Source organism: Brachyhypopomus gauderio, chromosome 12 (genome assembly GCF_052324685.1).
Source record: "Brachyhypopomus gauderio isolate BG-103 chromosome 12, BGAUD_0.2, whole genome shotgun sequence".
NCBI classification, from domain to species: domain Eukaryota; kingdom Metazoa; phylum Chordata; class Actinopteri; order Gymnotiformes; family Hypopomidae; genus Brachyhypopomus; species Brachyhypopomus gauderio.
The window spans coordinates 21,073,180-21,086,144 of NC_135222.1; the positions used below are offsets into that span (position 1 = coordinate 21,073,180).

Consider the following 12,965-nt stretch of genomic DNA (forward strand, 5'->3'; position numbering starts at 1 on the left):
GTAGATTCTGTACATACTTCACAATGTAGATTCTGTACATACTTCCTAATGTAGATTCTGTACATACTTCATAATGTAGATTCTGTACATACTTCACAATGTAGATTCTGTACATACTTCCTAATGTAGATTCTGTACATACTTCATAATGTAGATTCTGTACATACTTCACAATGTAGATTCTGTACATACTTCCTAATGTAGATTCTGTACATACTTCATAATGTAGATTCTGTACATACTTCATAATGTAGATTCTGTACATACTTCATAATGTAGATACAGTACATACTTCATAATGTAGAATCTGTACATACTTCACAATAAATACACTGTACATACTTCATAATGTAGATACTGTACATACTTCATAATGTAGATTCTGTACATACTTTACAATAAATACACTGTACATACTTCATAATGTAGATTCTATACATACTTCATAATGTAGATTCTGTACATACTTCACAATAAATACACTGTACATACTTCCTAATGTAGATTCTGTACATACTTCCTAATGTAGATTCTGTACATACTTCACAATGTAGATTCTGTACATACTTCATAATGTAGATACTGTACATACTTCATAATGTAGATTCTGTACATACTTCATAATGTAGATTCTGTACATACTTCACAATAAATACACTGTACATACTTCATAATGTAGATTCTATACATACTTCATAATGTAGATTCTGTACATACTTCACAATAAATACACTGTACATACTTCATAATGTAGATTCTGTACATACTTCCTAATGTAGATTCTGTACATACTTCATAATGTAGATTCTGTACATACTTTACAATGTAGATTCTGTACATACTTCATAATGTAGATTCTATACATACTTCATAATGTAGATTCTGTACATACTTCACAATAAATACACTGTACATACTTCATAATGTAGATTCTGTACATACTTCATAATGTAGATTCTGTACATACTTCATAATGTAGATTCTGTACATACTTCACAATAAATACACTGTACATACTTCATAATGTAGATTCTATACATACTTCATAATGTAGATTCTGTACATACTTCACAATAAATACACTGTACATACTTCATAATGTAGATTCTGTACATACTTCCTAATGTAGATTCTGTACATACTTCACAATGTAGATTCTGTACATACTTCATAATGTAGATTCTGTACATACTTCACAATAAATACACTGTACATACTTCATAATGTAGATTCTATACATACTTCATAATGTAGATTCTGTACATACTTCACAATAAATACACTGTACATACTTCATAATGTAGATTCTGTACATACTTCACAATGTAGATTCTGTACATACTTCATAATGTAGATTCTGTACATACTTCATAATGTAGATTCTGTACATACTTCACAATAAATACACTGTACATACTTCATAATGTAGATTCTGTACATACTTCATAATGTAGATTCTGTACATACTTCACAATAAATACACTGTACATACTTCATAATGTAGATTCTGTACATACTTCCTAATGTAGATTCTGTACATACTTCAAAATAAATACACTGTACATACTTCATAATGTAGAATCTATATATACTTTATAATGTAGATTCTGTACATACTTCATAATGTAGATTCTGTACATACTTCACAATAAATACACTGTACATACTTCATAATGTAGATTCTGTACATCCTTCATAATGTAGATACTGTACATACTTCATAATGTAGAATCTATACATACTTCATAATGTAGATTCTGTACATCCTTCATAATGTAGATACTGTACATACTTCATAATGTAGAATCTATACATACTTCATAATGTAGATTGTGTACATCCTTCATAATGTAGATACTGTACATACTTCATAATGTAGAATCTATATATACTTTATAATGTAGATTCTGCACATACTTCATAATGTAGAATCTGTACATACTTCACAATAAATACACTGTACATACTTCATAATGTAGATTCTGTACATCCTTCATAATGTAGATACTGTACATACTTCATAATGTAGAATCTGTACATACTTCACAATAAATACACTGTACATACTTCATAATGTAGATTCTGTACATCCTTCATAATGTAGATACTGTACATACTTCGTAATGTAGAATCTGTACATACTTCACAATAGATACAGTACATACTTCATAATGTAGATTCTGTACATCCTTCAAAATGTAGATACTGTACATACTTCATAATGTAGAATCTATACATACTTCATAATGTAGATTCTGTACATCCTTCATAATGTAGATACTGTACATACTTCATAATGTAGAATCTATACATACTTCATAATGTAGATTCTGTACATACTTCATAATCTACACATAATCTGCACTTGCTGCTTATTGCTCTTCTGGTTAGATGCTGAACTGCATTTCGTGGCCTTTTAACTCTAAATGTGTATCGACAATGAAGTTGAATCTGATCTAATCTATAATTATTATTAGTTCATAAAAGGGGATCTGTGATATGATGAGTAAATATGTACAATAGCAGGATGAGTATGTTCTGAAGGTCTAAGCTACTCCAGAGTGACCAACGACCCCACAGCTGAACATCTGTATATTACCCATTTCAACACTTAAACAGCTCAGAAATTTAAATGTACTTAAAACGTCCTGAGGGACTTGTGATAATCAAAAGCTATTTGCAGTATATGTCATGGCTGGCAAGCCAACTGTTCTCCTGAGACACACACAGACACGGGGGGCTTTACATTATAAAGCAAAGGCAGAAAAGAATCAAAAGCAATGTGCTTCCTGCATTCCTTCATACAGTTACTGCATGAAGCTCCAGTCCTGGACACTTAGATAACGTAATCATGGCTTTATGGGCAATGCACACGGGGGCTCGACCCCTCCCCTCACCTCCTCTCTCTACCCCTCCCCTCACCTCCCCTCACCTCCCCTCTCTACCCCTCCCCTCTCTACCCCTCCCCTCTCCTCCCCTCACCTCCCCTCTCTACCCCTCCCCTCTCTACCCCTCCCCTCACCTTCCCTCTCTACCCCTCACCTCTCTACCCCTCTCTACCCCTCCCCTCACCTCCCCTCTCTACCCCTCTCTACCCCTCCCCTCTCTACCCCTCCCCTCACCTCCCCTCACCTCCCCTCTCTACCCCTCCCCTCACCTCCCCTCTCTACCCCTCCCCTCACCTCCCCTCACCTCCCCTCTCTACCCCTCTCCTCTCTACCCCTCCCCTCACCTCCCCTCACCTCCCCTCTCTACCCCTCCCCTCACCTCCCCTCTCTACCCCTCCCCTCCCCTCCCCTCTCTACCCCTCCCCTCCCCTCTCCTCTCTACCCCTCTCTACCCCTCCCCTCTCTACCCCTCCCCTCACCTCCCCTCTCTACCCCTCCCCTCACCTCCCCTCTCTACCCCTCTCTACCCCTCCCCTCTCTACCCCTCCCCTCACCTCCCCTCACCTCCCCTCTCTACCCCTCCCCTCACCTCCCCTCTCTACCCCTCCCCTCACCTCCCCTCACCTCCCCTCTCTACCCCTCTCCTCTCTACCCCTCCCCTCACCTCCCCTCACCTCCCCTCTCTACCCCTCCCCTCACCTCCCCTCTCTACCCCTCCCCTCCCCTCCCCTCTCTACCCCTCCCCTCCCCTCTCCTCTCTACCCCTCTCTACCCCTCTCCTCTCCTCCCCTCACCTCCCCTCTCTACCCCTCTCTACCCCTCTCCTCCCCATCATGTGCAGCTGTGTTTGTACAGCCCAGCCGTGGCCTGGCTCTAAGGGAGAGTGTTGGGGGGGCGATGAGATGGTGCACGCGAGCCCCTGCCCTCACTCACCTTCCCCCCGACCAGGGGCAGTATGTGCAGCTTGCCTGTCAGGCTGTCCTTCACGGAGGCCACGATCAGGCAGGTGCCACACAGGATCACCTGACGCTCCGCCCACTTGTGAAGCTGAGTCTTGCCCTTACGCACGCTGAACACACCCTTCAGCAGGACCCGGTCCTGTTGGTCCGCGTTCACCGGTCGCTCTGCGGGAATACACACACACACACACACACACACACGTACACACACAAACGCACGCACGCACATACACATACACACACACACACACACACACACACACACACACACACACACACACACACACACACACACTGCATTTAGGTGGTGAACCTTTAAAGGAAAGGTTTGCAAACTCAGTTAAAAATGGAACACTGAAGTGCACAGGCGAGTACAAACTCCCCCCCCCCCCCCCCCCCCCCCACACACACACACACACAGAATATGTCAGAGATCCTCCCAACACAGAGCCCCCCTGAGAGGCAGCTGTCACAACATGCTGCGGGGACACACACACACACACACGCGCACACACACACACACACACACACACACACACACACACACACACACACACACACACACTAATTAAGCCCATATGCAGAGGCTGAGTAGCGTAGATTCTCTGTAGGAGATATAGATACAGAGAGAAAGGAGCTGCCAGCTAATGATGTCACACGGACTGATCAGCTCCCAACGACACACACACACACACACACATACACACACACACACACACACTTGAGTCAGACAGATAGATACAGCTGTGGCGTTATTGCCTTACTCATTATTACTCGTTATTGCCATACTCAAGTCACACAACCTAAGGCTTATGACATTTACTAATATTAATCTTAAGGCGTACTGTCCACGACTGTGAAGTGCCACTGAAGCGTTCACGTGCCCCGTACAGCCACGCTCGGGTGTAAACGCATTCAGCCACGTCCGCTCATCACCGATGAACCATGCCGTTTCTGCCATGCTTACCCCACCACCTTCAACCCCACCCTGCAGCCAGGACTCAGGGCGGCACCGGGCTCTGGCACCGGGCTCTGGCACCGGGCTCAGGCACCGGGCTCAGGCACCGGGCTCTGGACCCAGCCACAGCAGAGGCCCGGCCCAGAGGGAGTGAGGTCGGAGCCTCGCAAAATGACTCCTCAGATGATTCAGGAGCACAAAGGGTCTCGCCATAACTCTACAGCTCGGGGGAGTCCATGGGAGGAACCGGAGACACACTACATTCACATACACATACTATGACGAAGAGAAATACACACACACACACACACACACACACACACACGCTATACTCGGTTAAAGGAGATCCATGTCAGGTGACGGCAGCGAATGGTACGAGTGTCTGTCGTAGTCACTCCTTTGATGCCGTGTTAGTGAACTTAATTCAACAGTCTCAAACTGCCAATTCCCAAACAGTGTACATCATACACATGCCAACAACCTTTTCAAGGACCTTGGCCAAGAGGAATTCAGATCAATCGGGAATTGCTTGCCAAACTTAGTTGTAAAGTGTGGAACTGGAAGCACTCAAAGATAACCCATATAAGGTCAACCACCACCGTGACATAGAGGTCCCAAGAGACGCTTCAGAAAGATATCGTAGATAGCAAGGCATCAGGAACGTGCTAACCAATCAATAATATCAGCTCGATATATAGACCATTATCTTTCATTCGGTGTCATTTACATCTAAATTGGGTAAAGTTGAGAGAAATCCAATTTTGTAGATAACTCCACCCCGATTTGGGGGTTGTAGATGTTACAAATGAATCTTATAATGCGGTCATCTGTAGGAGCTGGTTGCATGGGTGGCTTTGCGGTAGACGATGTGTGCACCATGGCATCTACCCAGCATGCATCAGACTAACGCCGACAGACAGGTCACCACTGAAGGGAAGGGTGGTGCCCACACACGCAGCAGCAGAGCGGTTCACAGCCAGGCCAACACATCTCACACCACATTTCCTATCACAGCTCACATTGCATTGCATCAGAAGCGTCTTTTTTTTTTTACTATTTTTTTTATCATCACTGTGGTAATGTTGTTACTGTCCATTTTAATGGGTACACAAGGCTTTGAGCATGAACCATAGAACTGTTCTTTAGTAGATTGTTCTGAACTCCAAGCTGACCCTGCTCTAGAAACCTGCTAGTGTTTGTGGTGAACCCTCTTGGTAAACCTTCTGTGAGTCTGGTCTATTCTTGTCTCTATGGCGATATTTAACACATAAATGCTAACATCTGGAGCAGCACTGAATCGGTTTAATGATGTTTTTATCAAAGCATCACCCACGTTCATTCGATCAATCCAGGAATCATCTTGTGTTATTTGCTATTGTTAAGCTCACCCCTGAGTTTTTACTTCTTTGAAGTCCAAATGCTTCAGCATCACAACTTCCTGTTTGTCTACTTGTTGTTCCCCTTATTAAGAACAGTGTGACCATAACCAGAGTTAGCACCAGGAGATCAGAGGCTGTCCTGCAGGCCCTGGTGCTTTGTGTCCAGGCGATACGTCCAGAACCTCAGCAACGAGCCCCCACAACAACTCAACACAGCCCTAAAGGCAGGGTGCTCCACATCCACATCAAAGCTCATTCATAACGGCTGGCTAATGGGAAGTTGTTCATGCGTATGATTCATATCGGCTGTAATTGTGTCTTAGACCAGTGGTTCCCGCAGTGGAGAGGCAAGGAGTGACTGGGGGTGGGGTTTGACAATATTCTTATCTGCAAAAGAAGAAGTTTGGAAACCACCGTCTTAAGCAGTCACAAATCACCAGAAGTAATACAGTAATACTGAACACGTGTGTGAATCGGCAAAAACAATGTCACAATGCAATTCACTTCAAATTCACTCCAGTTCACATAGCAACACAATCAACACCACATTACAGTCACTAAAGTGCATAATACATGGATTATTCTGACTGGACACTGGAGGTGAGACAGTATATGAAGGCATCGCTCTCATAACTAGCTTACTATGTTGACATTTTGTCCTGTATAGGAAGTCTTTGAGAATACAAGACCGAGGTAAGACAGCAGAAAAAAGCTCAGGAAACCTCAGAAAAAGCTCTGTTCAATAGCAATATTGCCAGATGCCCACACAGCTAAGGTGGTCATTATGAAAGTATTAATGATTAAAGGTTTAACACCCTTTCACTAAAGTTGGTTTAACAACATTTAGATACAGCCTGAAGCTGAAATGGCAGGTCAGATTTATGTAGTGTAGTTTAAATGGTAAAACTGGTAAAATGGGTCCTTAGAAACCAGAGTAGAAATTCAGGTCCTTCAAAATGTATTTTAATAAAGTAGATGATTTAGCAATCTCCGCACTCACTCCCATTTTGTCTGACACTATTTACCAGCCACCAGGGCCTTATTTTGAGTTTTCAGCGGAAACTGCACACGTTCTCTATCATTTAGTTGCATATTATACCTAATCTGAGTCACCACACCTGCTAGATTTCTGAGACTCGGGCATTTTGTCAGGAGCATTTTCAATACACAGATCCCACCAGCGCATTTTCAATACACAGATCCCACCTATGGAATAAGCCTCCTGTTTGTTTAGAGACACAGCCTCACTCAAGAAACCTAGGTTGAGAAGTTTTTGGGTCTGATGTTAGGATAATATATATATATTTGGTATATGGTGTAGATGTGGTGGTCCTTTGACTTTAGATCATGGTGTAGATCTGGTAGTCCTTTGGCTTTAGGTCATGGTGTAGATATTTGGCTTTTGGCTTTACTCTTCCCTGACACTTTGGGTCAGGTTTGTTGAGGGTGGAAAAGATGCCCTGATGTCTCATGATGCACTGCGTACATACCAATCACCTCCTCCAACTGCACAAAGATGCTTCAGAGACTCACACCCTTCTTCAACATCTGTCTACAACTAGCTGCATGACCGGGAAACTCACTGCACAAACTATTCTGGTCTTGTTATCTATCTCAAGACTGTCGTGACATGCTTCATATCTCGTATGGATCTTCTTTGGGTTTGGGTTCCATCATTCTGTATACATTTAACATATTTTTTTCAGGCTTTTTCACTTTGGCCAGTCTCACCATTCTTTCCTTTCTATGATGCGAGTGTTGCTGTTGAACCTCAGTCCGTGACGTCCAGACCAGAATCCCAGAGGACGAGGGAAAAGTTCCCTTTTATCTGAAGTTCTTTTATTCCCGCGGTCTCCTTTTTGAATCCAGTGTACGCAGATACAAAGTCAAAACAGCCGTTGTGTCAAAACAATAGAAGCTGTGGCCACTCTGCCTAACTAGACCCTTTCATAACAAGAATGAAGGCGACCCCAAACTGAAGACTTCTGTTTGAGCTTTTGAGAACACAGCACCACACTAAACCCCTAGACAGGCCAGCCTTGTCTCCCTCGGACGACCCGAACTCTGCTGGAGCGTCTGAGCCCACACTGGCATGCGATTTACTTTGGACTACAGACACGATGATCACCAAATGACCAATTCTTGTATTAACTTGCCCAAGAGAGATGGTAGCAGCAGATACCTGCCCTATCGGCCAGCCAGCCCAGTGAGGCAGCGAGGTACCCAGAACAAGCTCAGCCGGCCGGAGGTTTCAAGCCTTGTAAACTGTGGTGGTGGATGCACATGGCTAATTGCTTTTCGCAGTATCCATATGGAGGTCCCTTTCTTTCCTCCAGGCCATGCCACACAGCAAGACAATGGGGAGGGCTCCCCAGTGCCACCTGCCTGTCGATCCAGGCACTGCAGGGCCTGGGCCTGGTCTTCAAGCTCCCAAACCTAGTGCTGACAGCAGACTTGGCAACGATACGGAGGTCTTATTTTCCCTGGAGGGAGAGTAAGGGGAGGTGGGGGGAGGTCTCTCAAGAGTCAGCACTCCTTACTGAATCATACGGACGGAGACGTACAGCCCGTCGCTGACCCATCTGGAGAGTAGAGCCGCTTCAAAGATCAAGATCTTGGAGTTCACTGACTCCTGCCATGCTGATTCAAACAGAAGATCCCTTGGCTTGCCCGTAAATGAACAGACCAGTTCTGAGCTATGCAAGATTACATCAATTACACGGACCTGCTGGGGGTGCAGGGGGGGAGGACGTACAGTGCTCAGATGAAGCCAACAGCACAGAGCAGCTCTGGAAACAATCAACCACTATGGACTTCAACTGGTGGAAATGCAGTGAATGGAATTTTCAGGAAGGGAAAAAAAAGCACAGCATTGTAATATGAAACCAAAATACTTGAGGATTTTCTCAAAATATTTGAGGATTTTCTCAAAATGCTTGAGGATTTTCTCAAGAGCTTTTTTTTTTTTTATGAGGCAGGTCACTCAGAGTTAGGCGACCGTATGAAGACCATCAAACCATATCAAAGATTCAAATGGCAGCATATCAGCATTTAAAAGCCGGAACTGTGAGACCCATCACACCGTCCAACGTTTCAGCCCTCTTCATTTATGACTGGTGGGACCTTACTTGAAAAAATGAGACTTTGTACAGTTCAAACAGGAAACAAGATCACTCCTGAACACATGTGCCATAAAGCTCCGGATGAGAAATCGAGTGAGTTATTTACATTCAATAAACATCTGGCATCCTACCAGACAGCCAGAACAGCATAACTGACCCTTGTACAATGAAACCTGAGCTCATACAAATGACTCCTTGAGAGTCCCAGTGCTCAGGAGAGCACCATGACGGCAGCGAGACTGACCCAACACCCTGGGAGAGCAGAGCCAGTCCAACAGCAGGTACAGAAGAGTCTGCACCAGACACTGGGACAAGAGTTCTCACGTATGCAGACAGAAACAAACCATGTGTGTGTGCTCAGGTGTGGACCTTGTACCAGAAAAGTCAGGCTAGCCAGAAGTGATTTCCTCTATTCACTAAGTGGACGATATACAGTGAAGGCCCAGGTAGGAGGCCAGACGGATTTATAGGGAGAACCTCTGCTCCTCATATTCTAAACAGAACCTGGTTATCTGGGCCAGACGAGGAGGCAGGTAGAGACAGGTGAGGACAGGTAGAGACAGGTGAGGAAAGGTAGAGACGTGAGGACGGGTAGAGACAGGTGAAAACAGGTAGAGACAGGTGAGGACAGATAGAGACAGGTGAGGACAGGTAGACACAGGTGAGGACAGGTAGAGACAGGTGAGGACAGGTAGACACAGGTGAGGACAGGTAGACATAGGTGAAGACAGGTAAAGACAGTTGAGGCAAGGTAGAGACAGGTGAAGACAGGTAGAGACAGATGAAGACAGGTAAAGGAGGCTCTGTGATCTCCTCTCTCTCTCGTGTCAAGTCCCGCCCCAAAGTAAGGGTGCTAAGCCCATGGCCAGTCTCTCTCTCTCTCAGACAGACACATTTTATTTCGTTTTCATTTTCACCTAGAAAATCAATATCTCATTAACTGGCCAGAGCCAGTTCCAAACATGATCTTTCCTGAGGGCCACTGTGACCACCACTGGCTGAAGCCAAGTTTCATCACGAGGGGGGCAGTGTTCTGGAGCAAGCCCCAGCCCAGCTGAGAGCAGCCAGGCCTGAACTCACGTCCCTCTCCCCGGGGAGCTGCAGCTGGGCTGGTTAACCTCCGCCCCCACCGTCACCCCGGCCAGTGGCCTAGGGTCCCTGGGCCTGTGTTTTTCCAAAGTGAGGACTTGTATTAAGTTACAGTTTATTAACTGCTTTTATATTAGCCTTCGCACACAACACACACTCTTAAAACAAAGAACAGGGAAGGAAGAGAGATGCACAAATAGCATTACGGCAGTCTCACAGGAAATAAACCTTGCACAAAGTAGTGTTCCACAGCAGAGAGCACCCAGCTCCCGCTCTCTAGAAACGTGATGCTGCACACACAGTTCATTAGTGTCTCAGATACTAATGTCTCATCAACGCTTACAGATGTCCCTACTGTAGTCCTGGGACTGCACAGGGGTGGCATGGGGGATCCAACACTAAGACTCAACACTACACACACGCACACACACACACACACACACACACACACACACACACACACACACACACACTCTTCCAGTCTGGTCATTAGTTAGAGGAACATTAGGTCCCTGTTTCTCCCCAAGGCAAAGCCTATGCGCTGCTTTATGAGGGTAACGGGACATGCCCCAGGGCGTGTGTGTGTGTGTGTGTGTGTGTGTGTGTGTGTGTATGTGTGTCATCGCACCCACCTGCAGTCTACAAATAAAGTAAGTGTGACCCATCGTGTGGGGTTGGCAGCCATCCATCACACGCAGCCACAACTATCACACGCAGCCACAACTATCACACGTGGCCACAGCTATCACACGTGGCCACAGCTATCACACGTGGCCACAGCTATCACACACTGCCACGGCTGTCACACACAGCCACAGTTATCACACGCGGCCACAGCTATCACACGCGGCCACAGCTATCACACGCGGTCACAGCTATCACACGCGGTCACAGCTATCACACGCGGCCACAGCTACCACACGCGGCCACAGCTATCACACGCGGCCACAGCTATCACACGCGGTCACAGCTATCACACGCGGTCACAGTTATCACACGTGGTCACAGCTATCACACGCGGTCACAGCTATCACACGCGGCCACAGCTATCACACGCGGCCACAGCTATCACACGCGGTCACAGCTATCACACGCGGCCACAGCTATCACACGTGGCCACAGCTACCACACGCAGCCACAGCTATCACACGCGGTCACAGCTATCACACGCGGTCACAGCTATCACACGCGGCCACAGCTCCCACACGCGGCCACAGCTATCACACGCGGTCACAGCTATCACATGCGGTCACAGCTATCACACGCGGCCACAGCTATCACACGCGGTCCCACGCTGTGTTTATTTGTTTGTTTGTTTCAGAACAGATGAGCCAATTCAGCAACACCCTCCCAAATGCAGAAGTACAAACCCAGGTCCAACTCTGATCAGGACCGCAGCGGTTAAAGGGAGGGGGGGGGGGGGGGGGTGTGGTTGGGGGAAGTGTGGGGGTGCCGCTGGGCAACGATCCGGACCAGGACTCACCGCTGTAGAAGCGGATCATGCAGCTGAGGTCAGAGGTAGCAGCTTCCTGCTGCACGCGCAGAGGGTCTTCGTAGCCCATGGTGGTCAGATAATCGTAGACGATCTGAAGGGGGCACGCGGAGGACTCCAGCCTCCTGCAGAGAGGGGGAGAGGAGGAGGAGGGAGCCAGAGGATCAGAGAGAGTGCAAGAAAGAGGGAGAGGAGGATAGAAGGATGGAGAAGGGGAGAGCGAGACAGAGCAACATGTTTACAGTGGTTCTGAGTGAGATCCCTGACCTCGGAGCTCATGAAGGGTTCTTCAGTCGCTGTAGATCAGATGAATCTGTGTTTTTTTTTTTACCATGGAAAAACACCACACACAAAAACATACTGCATTCACCATGTTGCAGTACACACCAGAAAGCAGGAAAACTACTAAAAACACACTGTTATTTCAGTTCAGGAACATCAGGTTGACGAGACCATTTCCAGACAACAGTGACCTCTCTATGACTACACAGCCACAGCAGAAAACCACCCATCTAGTGTGATCCTCGCCACAGCCGTCTTCCAGAACCATCACTCACTGGGTCGGTTTCGAGACAAAACAGCTCCATAGTTCATACGGGCAGCCAGCATTTCTTTAAACCCAAACAAGCACACAAAGCACTATATTCACATGACGGCTGCGTCCCCCTCGTTACGGTCCCCCTCCCGGCTCGGCCCAGACACCCACGGCCATGTCGGGCTGCCGGGTTCTTCTGCCCTGTCCACAGATCCTGGCCCTGTCCACTAACGTCCTGAGACGGCTCCGACCTACGACCCCACCACCACACACAGGCCTAACGGGCCCCGGGGGGTAATGGGAGGCCGGGATGTGTGCAAGGTGGGTGCGGCCAGCTGAGAATGGTACCGTGGCTCTCAGGTGGAGACAGGTGGAGGTGTGCAAGGTGAAAGCTGGTGCAGTGCAAGAAGTGTTTGTGCCTACAACACACACACACACACACACACACACACATCTGAGAGCGCCTAGTTCGTCCTCATTAAATCTGCCATCAGAGCCACCTCAGCACTCAGCTGCTTTCTGAAGACGAGCGTGATTTTGACC

At 46.5% G+C, this 12,965-nt stretch overlaps 1 protein-coding gene across 2 annotated transcripts in view; it reads right to left on the reverse strand.

The window, feature by feature from the left end:
- phlpp2 (PH domain and leucine rich repeat protein phosphatase 2) overlaps positions 1 to 12,965 on the reverse strand; it is a 33,226-nt gene that overhangs the window by 16,445 nt on the left and 3,816 nt on the right. For both annotated transcript variants that reach the window (XM_077023775.1, XM_077023776.1), the window contains 2 exons: positions 11,879 to 12,012; positions 3,822 to 4,012 (listed from right to left, as the gene is read on the reverse strand). In XM_077023775.1, the coding sequence (XP_076879890.1) occupies positions 3,822 to 4,012; positions 11,879 to 12,012 (325 nt within the window). The remainder of the gene's footprint in view (positions 1 to 3,821; positions 4,013 to 11,878; positions 12,013 to 12,965) is intronic.